Consider the following 15,122-nt stretch of genomic DNA (forward strand, 5'->3'; position numbering starts at 1 on the left):
GTTATTCGCTATACAGTATGCGTTGAAAATAACACAACTTGTGTTGAAATCAACATAACTTGCGTTGTTTTTAACACATCTCTGTGTCCAGATAGGGACAGCACAGTTTGTGTTGTTTCCAACACATTCGTTTTAAGAGTGTGGTTTTGCTTTGACTCTGCTGCCTTTGCCAAATATGGAGTGAACTGGAGCGAGGTCTTCTCTGCTTTGCTCTATCAGTCTCAACGATAGCTTTGAGAGGTACTGTAACCATTCCACTGGCCAAAGAATATGAGTGCAGCCCTTGGTCCCCCTCTGCTCCAACCTCCAGACCACGCATCGCCATCCGTCTGTCACTTTATACCGGCTAAACCAACATCAACATTTGGAGCTTGACACTGCGGGATTGTGGGAAGTGAAAATAGGCCACATTTCCTCCGCGACATGTTTGAACCGTCTCATTAAAGTCCCCCATGTGTCCGTGCAGCTGGAGGCCTGCTAGGTGCTCCAACACGTTTCCTATTTGGATGACGCCATCAGGAGCTGGGCTTCTGCGGAGGATCAGGGGCGCAGACCTCTCACGCCTGTCACCAGGAGTACTGCGTTTCTCAGCGCTCCATTTTCTCTCCCCCTCTCTGCCCGCGGTTGGGAGAGATCTCCCTCACACCGCCACCTTGTGTGCGTATATGTACTGACATGATACATGCCCTCAGTGCAGAGAGGGATGTCGGCTTTGAGGGTAAGTGAAGCTGTTCATTTTGTCAGCCTCATGTAGAGTTATTTCTCTTGAAATGCGGTGTACGGTCAGTAGCCTATACGGTGATCATTTTTATTATTTTTTTGACCTGTAATATTCACAAATCATGTACAGATGTCATTCTTGTGAGGAGGTACAAAAAAAGAGAATTAACTTTTTTTTGTAAACTTAGCACATGGGACTTCAATTTCAACCGGCCTTTGAGCTTGTCAGTAATCTCATGCCTTGCATTAGGCCCCACCTTGTTCCCCAGTTCCCAGTCCAGCACCAGCGAAATGCTCAGTGGCAGATCCAAATGACATTAACACATTTTCCTCCTGACAAACACGTTTTTGGAAGAGAGCGTTTTCACCAACCATTAAGGCTTGATTTGCCACTCCATTTAGTTATACTGACAAAAAAAATAAGTCAGTTGGAAAAGGTAAGACTCCTCTGGCTCCAGCGTTGTAGCAACACATTTTACTCACATTTTCTTTCTCACAACACAGCTGCCTGACTTGGTTCTGTTTATATATTTATCTCTCCAGTTCTGCAAATGCAGATGCTCAAAATGACGTCTTAGCTTCTTTAACAAACTGGAGAGAGAGAGAGAAAGAGAGAGAGAGAGAGAGAGAGAGAGAGAGAGAGAACGTGGTAGGCTGAGTTCAATGGGGACAAGTCCAGGGGGTGCAAAGCCAAAAGGGCGTCCTCCTGAGTGAGTTTGACATTTCATCCGAGTAGAAAGACCAGTCCACTTCTCCAGTGTGCTGGGGGAAAGAGAATGGCCGAGCTAACAGCATCCAGATGGGCCTTGTGTTGAATTATGTCACATGCACAATAAGAATGAGCTATCTCGGAAAATATTAGAGTCCATCCAATCCTCAGTAAATGTAGACAGGCTAGAGAAAAGCAAGAATGCCAGAACGAATTGTACATGACATAATTGAAAGTTTTTGCTTAAGAGAAATAAGGACATATGATATGCCTCTGCAATATCTCTGTGCAATTAACCTCACACAAGGTATGAGGTGGTTCTATCTGGTTCATTTCACTGGATACCTCAAATATTTGGATGCAATGGGAAAAGCAGTCCCGTGGAGATGATTTCTCTGCCTGATGGAATTATTTGAGCTAGACATACAGTCCACAATTCAGCTCTCTCTCTTACTTTCTCTCTCTCTCTCTCTCTCTCTCACACACACACACACACACACGCACACGCACACACACAGACACAGACACAGACACACACACACACACACACACACACATCCAGTCAGCTTGCACAGGCAGTGGGGGAAGGCTGCCGTATATACTGTCTGCATAGTTGAGCCATACTGTCCATGTCCAGATGGTCAGTCTCCTGGGGTTCATATCAACGGTGTGGATTTGCTCATCAGCTCACCACTATTCAAGAGCCAGGAGACACTAGTCAACTCATGAAATCAGATAGCTGAAGAGGGTGAGGGGTGGTGAGTCTCTGCCTAAACCTTCACTAAACCTCTGAATTTTCCATTTCAACTGAGCCCCAGGAATAGGAAGCACAGCTGTAGGGGTCACCCCGCGTCTGCGCATTTCCTCCAATATAGCGCCAAACATGAGAAATGTTTTAACTGGCAGGAGTTTGCGCTCGACCAACCGTCTGGACTCCCTGAGTGTCAGGAGCGCTGCGGAGAGCCGTTGTCAGGTAGCCGAGGCCTCATCAATCTTCTCCGCACCTTCATCGCCGGGTCCGCTGCCTTTCCTCTGGGCGAGCTCGGTTTCTGTAGACCCTGCCTGCAGCCTGTTGCTGCGGCAACCGGAGCCAAGAGCTCAAAACCCCCATCTGCTCTCGCCACTCCTCCGCTAAGCGGAGACCCACTGGACTTGATTTACCAAACTGCCTGCATGCATGTTTCGGTTTGACCCAATTTGCTGACATAAAGGGAGAAAGAAAACAGACGTCACCATCTTTTGAGTGAACGAGCTGGAGAGAAATCTACTTTCTGGTGACACAAAAGGCATTAACGAAGACGTCTCCTCTGCGTGCGCACGCATACCTCAATGGTGCAGTCATGCAGAAAAATAAAGTCTTGCGCTACTCAAAGCTAAAGTGCTGTCGGGAAAAACAATTGCTGTACAATTCCCAGGGGACCTATTTTTTTCCCCCTGCCATAGGCCTGCAATCACATTTATGTGGATACGTGCATTGAGCTGAGTTTGCTCACAGTGGACTGTGAATCTCACTGATGCAGCGCAGCAATGGACAGGCTCTAACTGACCGAGTCACCTTGCAGGAGGAGGAAATACCTCTCAGCAACCAGGAGAGAGATTGCTGTGGGCCGCATGCAGTCCCCTCTGTTGCTGACCTACTTTTCTCTCTGGCCAATAAAATAATCGACACATCAGTGGCAACACAGCCAGCTATTCAAAACTCACAGCGCTGCCAGAAAGAGATGAAAAATGCCAGAGAGAGAGAGAGAGAAAGAGGGTGGGGTGAGGGTGGAAGGGTAGGTGGGAGATTTTTCCACTATCCAATAGTTCGGTCATCATCACACCCACACGATAGAGATGCCAACAAATCTCATTTGCTTCGTTATTCATGAGCACCACAAGTGGTTTGGTTTCTGATTTGGCTCCCCGAGTCAGGGAAAATATTTTTTGGTGAATACCTTTGGTGGGGCAGAAGAACATCTTTCCATGTCAAGTGGTTCTGTGCTGGAGAAGTGCACAAAGCCTCAGAGGCTTTTCAGCCCTGGCATGCTAAACAGGGCTAAACTGTGATGAGTCAATGAGAAAGGGGACCTTAAAACCGATCCCTGCTTGTATTTTTGACATCTTAAGGGAGAAGTTGTTTTCTCTAAGTGGGGTACAACAGAGAGCAGCTTGTGTTTATTGCCTTCCAGAGGACTCCTCAAACTTACGAATTGGAAGCCAGCAAACCCTTGGGGGTTAAATATGAGACTCCAAGCACTAAGAGAGCCATCAGGGAGCTGTGAGGAAACAGAGAAGTGAGATGCATGCATGCCACCACAGAGAGAGAGGTCATCACATTTTGTGCCAAATGTTGATACAGGACTATAAACTTTATGGTGCAACATTAACCAGAAAGTGATACTAGAGCGAATGCACTGAGGAAAGACACTTGAAGGGATCAGGCGTGCACTCTTTTCAAAGCTAACACCCCTTACACAGAAGTAATCAAAATAACCATCATAAAGCCTTTGTCAACAAACAATACTAATGTTTATTTAGTGGGTTCTAGTTGACGGCATTTTGATTATTTCTTCAAGTCTCTGATTATCTCACTTTTTCTGAAATAAAAGAGTTACTGTGAAGCAATCTCCAACGCAATAAAAGTCAACCATCCTCCACTGAGAGACCAGATTCTGTTGAAAACACCCAGTAAGGGCACAAAACCAAGGCCTGGCCACAATTCTCATTTTCCTCTCTTCCAGTGCAGAGAGCATACACCTCCAGCTGCCTATGAAAATAGGTCTTTATTACACAGATGCTATGACAACCTAGCGGTGTCCTGCTTAAACCAGGCCAAGTGCTAAAAAACAAGTCTAGTCCACCCATTCATCTCTGGCATTTGGATCCATTTGATCAGTTTCATTGGATCAGGGGGGTTTGAGTAAACATTCATTTCAGCTGATAAGAGTAAACCGCCATGGGAGGGAAAGAAAATACTCTGTTGCCTTGTTTTGGTCTTCTCTCTAACTGTTAGTTTTATCGCCTCATATTTTTCACCTTGGATTGGAGAGAATATCTCCACTTATTAAGAGTTCTCTTAAATCATCTGTCAAATGTTCCACAAGAACACCCACAAAATATCCTTAAAGTTTCCTTAAGGACTGAAGATCCAGACTTAAACAAAAAGAGAGACTAGGGTTTCTGCAGATATTCTGATGCAAGATTTTGCAAGAGTGCAAGTCATGTCTCCCCAATATTCACATTCACTAAAGCAAATGAGAGGAGAAATGACAATTACTAAGTTCCGACGATTACTAATTTCCCAATTACATTCACTTGTGTCTCCTGGCAGAAATGTCATACAATTAAGTGAAATCATCAGGAGAGTGTCTTATTGGCTAACCTATTGAGGAGGTGGGGGTTCAACAAATGAGGCCAATCAATGGTCCTATATGCTGCTTTTGGCTGCTTAGGCCTATAACCTAGCTCACAGACCAGAATGTTCCTTTATTTTATTCACAAGGGACGTTTTCTGTGACACCAAAGCACTGATGACCGGCCGATAACTGCATCAATGTGGTCCCGCTCGGCCACTGTCAACACGGCCTGCAGACGGATCTTTATCCTGACTGCCTGTGTTTTCTGTCTGGAAGGAAGAGGATCTTCACTGTTTGATCTCCTCTCCAGTGCACATGTTATAGCCTCTCTTTTGTCTGAGGGGGATGTAAATCTTCTGTGCTGCTAACGCCTCTGGACATCAAAAACAGCAGACATCGGCGGGGTGCTATGACCGCACCGAGAAGACATCTCAGTCAGATGTTCAAAGCTCCGCTCGTCTGTAAAGAATGCTTCGGCCCCGACTGCAGCGCCGCGTCGGCCCTTGTGTAGCCTTTCGACGTCCACGCTGCGGGCCATGATTGCTCTGTGCCAGTGTTGTGCAGACATGCAGGAGGCCTCTGTGGTCATCACCAGAGGCACCATACAGTTTAGGCCTTTTCACACAGATCACGCTAAATTTGCGGAAAGAGGGGACGTCTTTTTGCCGTCTTTTTGTGTCTGAAAGCGAGGTGAAAATTTGCCGGCCTGCTGATCTGTTCACATGATGCGGCATTTTGGGGAGCCAGGAGGCAGGATCAGCTAGTAAATTATTCCACTGCTTGGTTGAATTTCCCATTGTCCTACGTAATTTAGAACGACCATTAACCGTATGTTATCTGCACACCTATGAAGTAAATCCATTTTTTTGGCCGTATCACACTTCTATATTAATTAGCCGAACTCGTTGTGAAGTTTAAATGAACTGTCACGTTGCATCCGAGCTGTAAAATGCAGACATTCAGAACATTGCAACATTGTAGCATATGACGGAGGTGGCTTTTAGCTAGATGGATGACAGCAGGCTAAGTAAAAGCGATGTTTCAAAGCTAAAGTTCATCAGAATCTTTGGATACGCCCGCTTGACAACGGGAGAGATAGAACTAACGACTGGCCTTTGGCCGTAGCAACCATCCATTTAGAACTAGTAACGGCAGTTTGTCCTGTGAGTTGAGAAATTAGTTAATATGTGTCGGAAGAAATTAGTTCTACAAACAAGACAGTTTTAGCAATTAAAACGTTTAAATTGTAACAGGAAATGAACACAACGCAAGTGGCAACAGTGGAATAAGCGGGATAATGGACTCCACGGTGGTCTGTTCACAGAAGTTAATGCACTACGAGGTTTAAACGGCCCTCTGCTTCGCGTCGGGGCCGTTTTACAACCTCGACCGTGCATTAACTTCTGTGAACAGACCACCGTGTCGTCCATTATCCCTTACTTAAATTGTGACGTGCAACAGGGGGCGTGTAGAGTGATAGTCGTAGGCCTTATGTGCGTGGGCCTTTAGATACAGCAGGTGTGTGATTTCAAAAATCATGGCGGGAGAACCGACTGCACTTTGGTCAGCTTGCATTTGCTTTGCTGTTGCTGTTAGAATGTTAAATTCTTGCGATAGATGTCTTCAGACAATAAAACGTAGCCTAATTTGGAAGGGAAATTGAAGAGAAGAGTTGCCCCTTGCGTTGGCCGTACAATGTATTGTGCATACAATTTATTCATGAAATCATTCAATATTACAACAATAAAAATAGCTTGTGTACTGTCTTAATTGAAACATGCTTCACGCACAAATGATAGCCTAGGGCAAAGAGAATGGAAATCTCAACATAAGGATACTGTAACGTCGGTGTCTTTTGGACTGAGTGCTAGCCTCCCAGAATGCAATGTGTGTGAATGCTGGTTTGTGTAATGTCGGTTTTAGTGAGTGTAATTGCGTTTACCATGTCATGTATGTGTTAGCTTGTGTAGTCTTTCTTTACGTTGTACCTCGTGTATTTTACCCGGTGTATTGTATGTGACTACCCTGTTTGTGTATCGTGCTGGTTTTATTGACTTCCCTTGTGTTTCCCATGTAATGGTGTCTTGGTATGTCTGTGTCCCTGCTCTCGTTCTCAGCTAGTAAACGTTTTGATTGGACAGCTGTGTGTGTCGCTATCAAATCGTTACATTGGTGTCAGAAGCGACTTTCGAACATGGCCTCCGCTCAGCGAGAGAAGCTGGAAATTGAAGACCATACCACTGGGTGGAGGCCCACGTAAAAGGATCCAGAGAGAGCTCCTGTAAGGGCTGCTAAAGAGCTTGAGGCCTTCTATCGTTACTGCCGCCGGAGGAGAGGAGCTGTCGTCTGGACCTGCCTGCTGCCATGGGAGGAGATCTTGCCGGAAGAGGGGCCTGAAGAAGCGTTCGCGGAGAAGACGATGCTGGCCTGGGCAGTGACTCCGCGCCGGGCGGTTCGAGGCTGGAGCTGGCGGTGGGCTTATCGGAAATCGCGACATAAACACATTGGTTTCTTTTTTTCTTTTCTTGTTCGCGTGTTGGATAGTGAAGCGATAATGCATTTAAAGCAGTACATCATGTGAGCCAGAGCCGATATGGCCAGAACTGCTGCTCTGTAAAGGTATTTCTGTCCCACCCAAATTTGCTGAACTACTTGCGAAGTAGCCTATTCATCACAGACATCACATATATCACACGAAAGAGCTTTTTCTCAGCCTTTAAACAATGTTAGTAGAGAAAAGTAACTTTAATTTAATCATATTTTTTGCGCCCATCTCCCTACCCATTCATCTTGGTGGAATACTTCGCAAACTTTCCTAGCCTAGAAATCTAGACGCACCCTAGCGGCGGCAAATTAATTTGCTCAGCCTGTACGTCTAGTATCAAACCATAGGGATTTCTATTGGCTGACGCCGTGGACTTCAACCAATCACAGCGCTCTATTTTGTTAGAGAGTCTTAAGGCGGGCTTAACAGGATACCGACAGGATACCTGTGACGGTGAACAACAAGGAAGGTGGCTATGGCTAACGAAGAGCGGTTGTTTGAATCGGTGTTGGCGTCAACTTTGGAGGAGTTGGACTTGTGCTTTTCTTTGAAAGTTGAGCAACACAATGCACTTAAGTAATTCCTTTCGAAGAAGGATGTATTTGCCGTTTTGCCAACCGGATACGGATATGGTCGTAGCGCTGGCCTATTGCATGCCTAGGCAGTTTGAAAGACAATTCTCTGCCCGCCCCTTGGATTAAGCGAGGTAAATGGTTCGATTCCAGACTATACATTTCAATGATATAGGATGGCCCGCCAGGCTAGAACTTTCCCTCAACACATGACAAACCATATATCAGAATAAACAGCAGACCTTACCGAACATAAAGGTGTAAAGCATTCCCCTGCACAGTTAGCCATTCCAGAGTAATCCGGTTTTAAATTTGCAGCAATGTCTTTATGTATGTCTCCAACTTTGCGGTTCCTAATGTGTTTAAATTGTTCATGATTTTATTACAGGCCAAATACAAAATAAATGTTACAAATATCGCCTAGATATCTGTAAGCATTACAATCAGAGGATATACATATAGGGCAGACAGACGCTCATGAGTTCATGCTTTGTTTTATCGCTGGATTTTAGGATAGCCTATTATGGCAATTGATTGCATTCCAAGCTACAGTCAACTCTAGCAGGCATTGAATGACTGGAGACTTTGTGAATTTATAGATTGACAATATGTGCTGTCTCTGCTATTGCTGCTTTTGATCAGTTAGATTTATTTGCAATCTCCTGTGGTGGGCTGGACATAGCATTGAAATGCCCGCCCTGATTCCCCTTTCCGCCTTGACCCATTCACACTGGTGGCGGAACGAAAAAACTCGGCAAAATGTCTAGGAGGCTTGGTAGTAAATTTGGCGAGACACTTTGTCCCGCCGTTCCGCCTCGGTCTATGTGAAAGGGACAGTTGTTCCGCGATTCTGGTACATAAAATCGTGGCGATTTTGCCAGTGTGAAAGGGCCTTTTCTCTCGGTCATGCTGGTGCTGAACCGATGGATGTGGTGCATGCTGTCTGTTGCCAAAAAGCCGAAGCTAAGTAGTATGGAACAAATTAACTCAATACCCCTATGTCTGACTAACCAGACCTCCGTGACGATGGTACAGGAAAGACACGGTCATCCATCTTTGCTCCAGTTACAAGGAGTTATAAGGAAACTGAGAAAGTGCGCGCTGGGAGCGCTTCCAGTGTTTGGTCAGTGCTGTCTGTCAATGTGGGCGGCCATTTTGGCTCTCGGTGGATGCATTAAGCCAGTACTTGTTTTCCTGTGGATACTGAGCAGCTATGCCAGGACAATCATCCTCTCCATTTGGGCTCTATGCGTTCCAAAGAGGGTGAAACATAGCACTGAACTGATGGGAGGTCCACAACACTCATAGAAGGCTGAGTCTTATTAATGTTAACATATTAATACTTACTAACTTACATATAAAAATAAAGTTTATAGTGTTGTGAGTTCAATTTAAAAATGTTTAGACCTTTAGCACATTTGTGTAGACCTTTTTTAAGTAGGTCTTGAGCCATGATTCAGTTGTTTTTTTTTATGATTAAATTTCATTTTATAATTACCCTGTAAATCAAATTAGACCTAAAGTATTTTTTTTAAATGAATGTTTGATATTTTAAAAGATGTCTGCCATTCTCTTAATTTGTGTTCATATGTATTCATGGAGTTTTGTCATTTTTATCAAAATCAAATTTCTATCAATAAAAAATAAAAACAAAATCGGCTCTGATAGTGAAACATCAACCACGACCACAAGCCACTGGCCGTAGTGGGCAGAATCCACAGCAATAATTAATTTGAGGACTGTTTTCAATAGGTCAACTAAATAGACGAGGTGGTTTAGAGAGAATGAGTTGCTATACAGCTAATAAAATGTTTTCAGACTCGCACTCTTGAGTATAACTTTTTATTGCATCAGTTGTAATCATAAATAGGTCCTCATACCCAACCACGGCATGGTGGCTGTTGCTGTAAAGGGCTCACATAATTACATGACATACCCACTAAAAATCTATCACACATGAAAGACACACTCATAGCCAGTAAATTAATCTCTACTTCCATCTTAATTGCCGTTCTCACTCTTGACCAGTAAAGTGAAGAGTAACATTATGATTAACGCAATCAGTGCAGCTACATTTGTGATAAGACTACATATAAAAGCATTTTCAAGTGACAAGTCAAAAAAAAAAAAAAGGAATGAGTTGTAATGGAAATCATGGATTGTGCATGTATCAGATTGCTTACCAGTCATAAAATAATCAGTTTTACACACTACACTGTATACTTTACTTTTGCAAAAAAATGGAGCCCCTTCAAAATCAACCCTGCCTTTAATACAATACCTTTGGTTAAGTAACATACTGGGATGTACACTGTTCCTTTTTTTGGTTTGTTTCTCACTGACCTGTTTCTAACGCATGGTTATGAGGGGGGATAAGTACGTAACATTCACATCGGCATCCAAACATCATTTCAGAGCACACAAGCAATTGATTAAAAACATATTTCAAAATAATTAAAAATAAAAAAATCTAAATATTTTGTAGTATATATATATATAAAAAAAAAAAAACTCAAAAAGAAACAACAAAACATAAAGCAATGGTCCCATGGTAAGACAATGTAAATGAGTGGCACGGTATGGGTAAACTTGTGTGGGCAAAACAATGTCAGTAACAAACTTCATTAGATATTCACTTGCTGTTGGCTGTTCTACTGTAAACATAAGACCCCACCCATAATGACCAGGGCCGCTTCAGTAACAAGGCATACACAAGACAAAGCATGCAACACCACAAACTAAAAAGCAACACAAAAATCAATAAATAACTATTTAAAGAAAGAAAATCGTAACAGAGCTATCAAACTATGCAAACGTAGACAACCAAGCAATAAGTCAACACCGACTCAAACTAACTTAATCAGGCCCTAATAATGAATGAAAAAACCCTGATTTTCACAGCCAAGCACATGATGTATGCAAATGTGTACCAGGTTCTGATATTGTAACAGAAAAAATCATCACTACGAAAAGCAGCAAATAAAGACCATACTCCTCTGAACCAACAAGGTTGTCTATCCGCTAATCAGAAATGACTGACTTGTGTCTCAGATTACTGGCCTCGATCACCGGGCCAAAAATTTCTCTCGATTCGGTGACCCAGTTTCATGTTGGCAAGAGTCTCTCACACAAATTTTCTCCGCAGACCATGGCCCTCATCACTGTAGTGGAGTCTCAAGTGTTTGCACTTCATGTATAGAACTATACATTGCACAGATCCCTGGTCTCTTTTGGGCGTCTATTTTAACATACACTCTCCTCTCCCTCATCAATACCCTTGAACAGTGACAAGCCTGCATTAGCCTCTTCTGTACTACTTGAAAATAATAAAATCAAAATAACAGCATGTACTCTGTAGGCAGGATTGTTTTATACAAGGTCACTGGCAGATCTATCAGCACACACAGTTAGAGTTGGCAAAAATGTCCTTCTTGTGTGGGAACATTTCCCATCACACTCTGGAATGCATTCAGACGACACACATACAAACAGACATGTTAGGACTGTGGGTAATTTTTGGATAATAACTGAGCTTGTCGCAGCCTGATGTCTTGTTTACAGATCTACTACACTTAAATCAATATAAAAGATGGCGAGCGCATCTTCACCACCTCATGTTTACATCATTCTAGCATGGCTAAGTAACAGAGCAACCATCAGAGTACACATACTTCTTACATTATTACCACTTAGCAACAGAGAATAATACCCCCCCCCCCCCCCCCTTACTGTCCTGTAATCAACAATTACATCTATTCATTTGTGAAAATATCCCCCTAGTAACATCCAAACACCAACCCCCTCTGCTCAAGAGAGAAACGCCAAGAGTTCTGGCTGAACTCCTGACTGCGACATTAGTGACTATCTAATGTGGACTCATTCTGTAACCACAGACAGTTCCGGAGAAAAAGACATCTGGATAAAGCAGGCCCCGGAGCAGAGTTTAAAAGGTCAGAAGTCCAGTTATCCCAGGACGAAAGCAGCTACATGCCAACCAAGTGCATACCCATACCCTGCCACCACTGACACTTAAAAAAAAGAAAGGAACATAATTGACAAAAACAAACAGTCATGTACAATAATCTAAGGGAGGAAAAAACAGCTTTGTATAGGTCCTTGAATATGAAAGTAATAATTCAATTTAAAAAGACCTGTCAGACTAAACAACACATGCTTATATGTGTTGACTTGATTTCTTCATCAATGCTTATACGTGTTGACTTGATTTCCTCATCACTCTTCATGTCAGCTGAGTGTGAGATCGGTTCCTGCACAGGTGTGTGTGTGTGTGTGTGTGTGTGTGTGTGTGTGTGTGTGTGTGTGTGTGTTTGAGGTGAACAGTCACACTCTGGGGCTCTGTGGAGAGGAAGGGGGGCGTCTTCACTCCACGGTTACAGATTTGGCCAGGTTCCTTGGGAAGTCCACCTGGAGAAAGAGGACAGAAAAGGGGGAATACATGTCACCAAACAATGCTACTAAAGTTCCAGTGTTGTTCCTTCTTTGGAGATGCTTTAGTGATCCAATGCATGTCTTCAAGCTAAACTAGACGGGTTTTAAAAAAAAATGTATGGGAAAAGTAAAACCACCCCATTAATTAAGGAGATAGGTCCTCCTCGCATATTCCTGCTGAAAAACGGCTGGTTTCATCTCAAGCACACGCGTATTATAAACATATTTACAGATGCGTTTTTTTTTTTTTTATGTAGCCAGTCGGCGACAGAAAAAAAAATGCGGTTATATTTCACAACTTTTGCGAAGTACTGGGAAAGGCTGGCAAGCAAGCTGCAGACAGATATTACTGGTAGGCTATTATAACTTAGACAGATATTTACTTAGGCTAGGCCAGCAACACACGCTGGAGAGATGCAAACAGATAATCTTAGCCTGTATTTCCTCCTGATTGCGAAAGTGTTTGTTTTCTTTTTCTGTCAGTTCGTGGTTCCTTCATTAATTGCGCAGCAAATTATCAAACGAGTGACAGAAGCACCGCGCATAATTTGACCAGCAGTCTTCGCGTCCATAGTTTGTGAAACAATGCTGCGTCCGAGCAAAGATTTTAGAAGCCCAGCGCAACTCCAAAAAGGAGAACAAATAAGCGTCCGGCTTGAGGCAGCGCCGGACAGGGCTTTTAAAATCCGTATGTCCGGCCTAAATCTTGAACGTATGGCCACCCTATGTTGCGTTCAGTCAACGCATGCCAGTGGGTGTTCCCGACTGTAACTATGCAAATGACTTAAGGTATAACCGTAATTTTATTGGCTGGTGCTGCCTGGTTTTTGCTTGTTCGTAATTTGATTTGCTGGTGCCGTCAGTCGGTGCAGCAACAGCTGGACTTCTCAACGCGAGCGACGGGAGCAACGCGACGCAACGGACCCACAATTCAGTTCGGCAACGGATGACGTAAGCCCATGTAAAGTGAACGGGATGCGTCTCCAGCACTGCAACGCACGCAACTGTGTATGAGCCGTTACTCTTTCTCCCTCTCACTCTACCGCTCGTGTACCTGCATATCTCAAGCCTCGGCTACTCCACGAAAACGTCAGGCATATTTCTACACCTTTCACCTTCACACCTTTAATGACACCCGTGAAAAACACCTTCACATCTGTAACCACTACACTTCCTCCAGTAGCCTTATAGTCACTTACACAATTGCGTTTAAAAAATACACGAAAAGGTGTTGACCTTTTCACTCGCTCTCGCTCTCGCAGGCGGTCCCATAGCCTACACAAATTTAATACCTCCTTTTCGAAAATTCAAGACTTTTTAAGGATCCGCGGGAAACCTGTAATGAAGCGAAGAACATGCGGAGATTCTGTTCATGTGCGTGTTCAACCACGTCCAACCTTCTGTTGAAAGAGATTCTGTTCATGTGCGTCTATGTCAGGGGTGGGCAAACTTTTTGCCTCAAGGGCCACATTGGGTTTTGAAAATTGGCCGGCGGGCCACACAACACCCGCGGGCCGCAGTTTGCCCACCCCTGGTCTATGTCGTTCACACATAATGTCCGCATTATGCCCGCCTGTAAGCATCATATATGAATCACCCCAAAGGGTCGGACAAGATTCGCATATAGTGCGGACGACATGTCTGAAAACAGGTAATATAAATACTCTATACCATGTGCAAAGTTTCAACAACCCTTCAGCAGGGGAGTTTTGAACATTCTAACAGAAGATTCTATTCCGCAACAATGTAAGGTTCTAAAATTCTATGTTGAATTCAATTAACCCAGATATTCTTTAGAACGTTAAATTTCCAACATTCGTAAATAGTCTCTCTTTCCACAACCTTCTGACACACACCAGAAGTCTGAGTACTATGTGGAAAGGATGGGAGTGTCTTTGGCCAGTCTGGTCTTCTAGAGTGCTCTGGCTGATGAAACACGTTAGCTGTGAAGTTACTGAGAGAGCACCATACAGTGGGCAGTGCTTCGATTTGGCCAGCTTCCCTCGCGGTCTGTGCACGGGATCACGCGACTTTAATTTGTATTTTTCCAGTGACGCTGCAACAACCCAAACAACCGGCAGATGTCTCAAGTGAGCAGGGTGTCTCGTAAAAAGAAATGGAGCCTGGAAAACCCTACACAGACTTCACTACAGACTTTAGCAGACTGGTTTAGAAATAATTTAATAGCCAGAAATATGCCTGCCCTGCCCTAATAAAGAAATATTTGGTTAACTGCAAGTGAATCCCGTTTGCAGCCGTAGAAGAAACGCAGGACAAATTAAACATTCTGGTTTTCTCCGAGTGCAACGATGATAGACAGACATCATTTGGACAAAATATAGAGCATATTAACCTCCGTTGGCAGGTGATCTACTGTATAGGCTTCATAAAATAAAATAAACAGATTGCTAATTCAGTCAATTGACTACATTGCAGTCAAGAAGTAGGGCAAATTAATTTACGAACCCAAAACGTGGGTCATAGTTGTCTAAGCCTCTATTGCGTAGCCTGTTAAAAACGTCGCCAGATAGTATTAAATCGCCAACAACATTGTTTTCTGCAGAAGCCTACCCAAGGCTACAGATTAATTCTGAACAGTTATTTCTCTACTGGCTCAGTTATCACACAAGACACTGTTTTGATTTGCGTAGTTGCGTTACCCGCAACACTGACAATAATGTAGACAGCAAATTAAGATATTTTTTCGTTTTGTGGAGCGGCACCGGTAGGCTATCAAAAGCAGATTTCGATTTTCGTTACCACCGTGTAGTCAAGCCTTAAGCCATACC

General features: G+C 43.6%; 2 protein-coding genes across 2 annotated transcripts in view; one reads left to right on the forward strand and one right to left on the reverse strand.

Moving 5' to 3' along the window:
- LOC121714755 (oxysterol-binding protein 2-like) overlaps positions 1-15,122 on the forward strand; it is a 765,489-nt gene that overhangs the window by 452,962 nt on the left and 297,405 nt on the right. The gene's annotated exons all lie outside the window — the stretch shown is intronic.
- Positions 9,713-15,122, reverse strand: part of gfpt1 (glutamine--fructose-6-phosphate transaminase 1) — a 42,077-nt gene continuing 36,667 nt past the window's right edge. Inside the window, exon 19 of the mRNA XM_042099808.1 lies at positions 9,713-12,309. Within this exon, the coding sequence (XP_041955742.1) occupies positions 12,265-12,309 (45 nt within the window). The 3' untranslated portion in view covers positions 9,713-12,264. The remainder of the gene's footprint in view (positions 12,310-15,122) is intronic.

This window comes from Alosa sapidissima, chromosome 8 (genome assembly GCF_018492685.1).
Source record: "Alosa sapidissima isolate fAloSap1 chromosome 8, fAloSap1.pri, whole genome shotgun sequence".
Classification (NCBI taxonomy): domain Eukaryota; kingdom Metazoa; phylum Chordata; class Actinopteri; order Clupeiformes; family Clupeidae; genus Alosa; species Alosa sapidissima.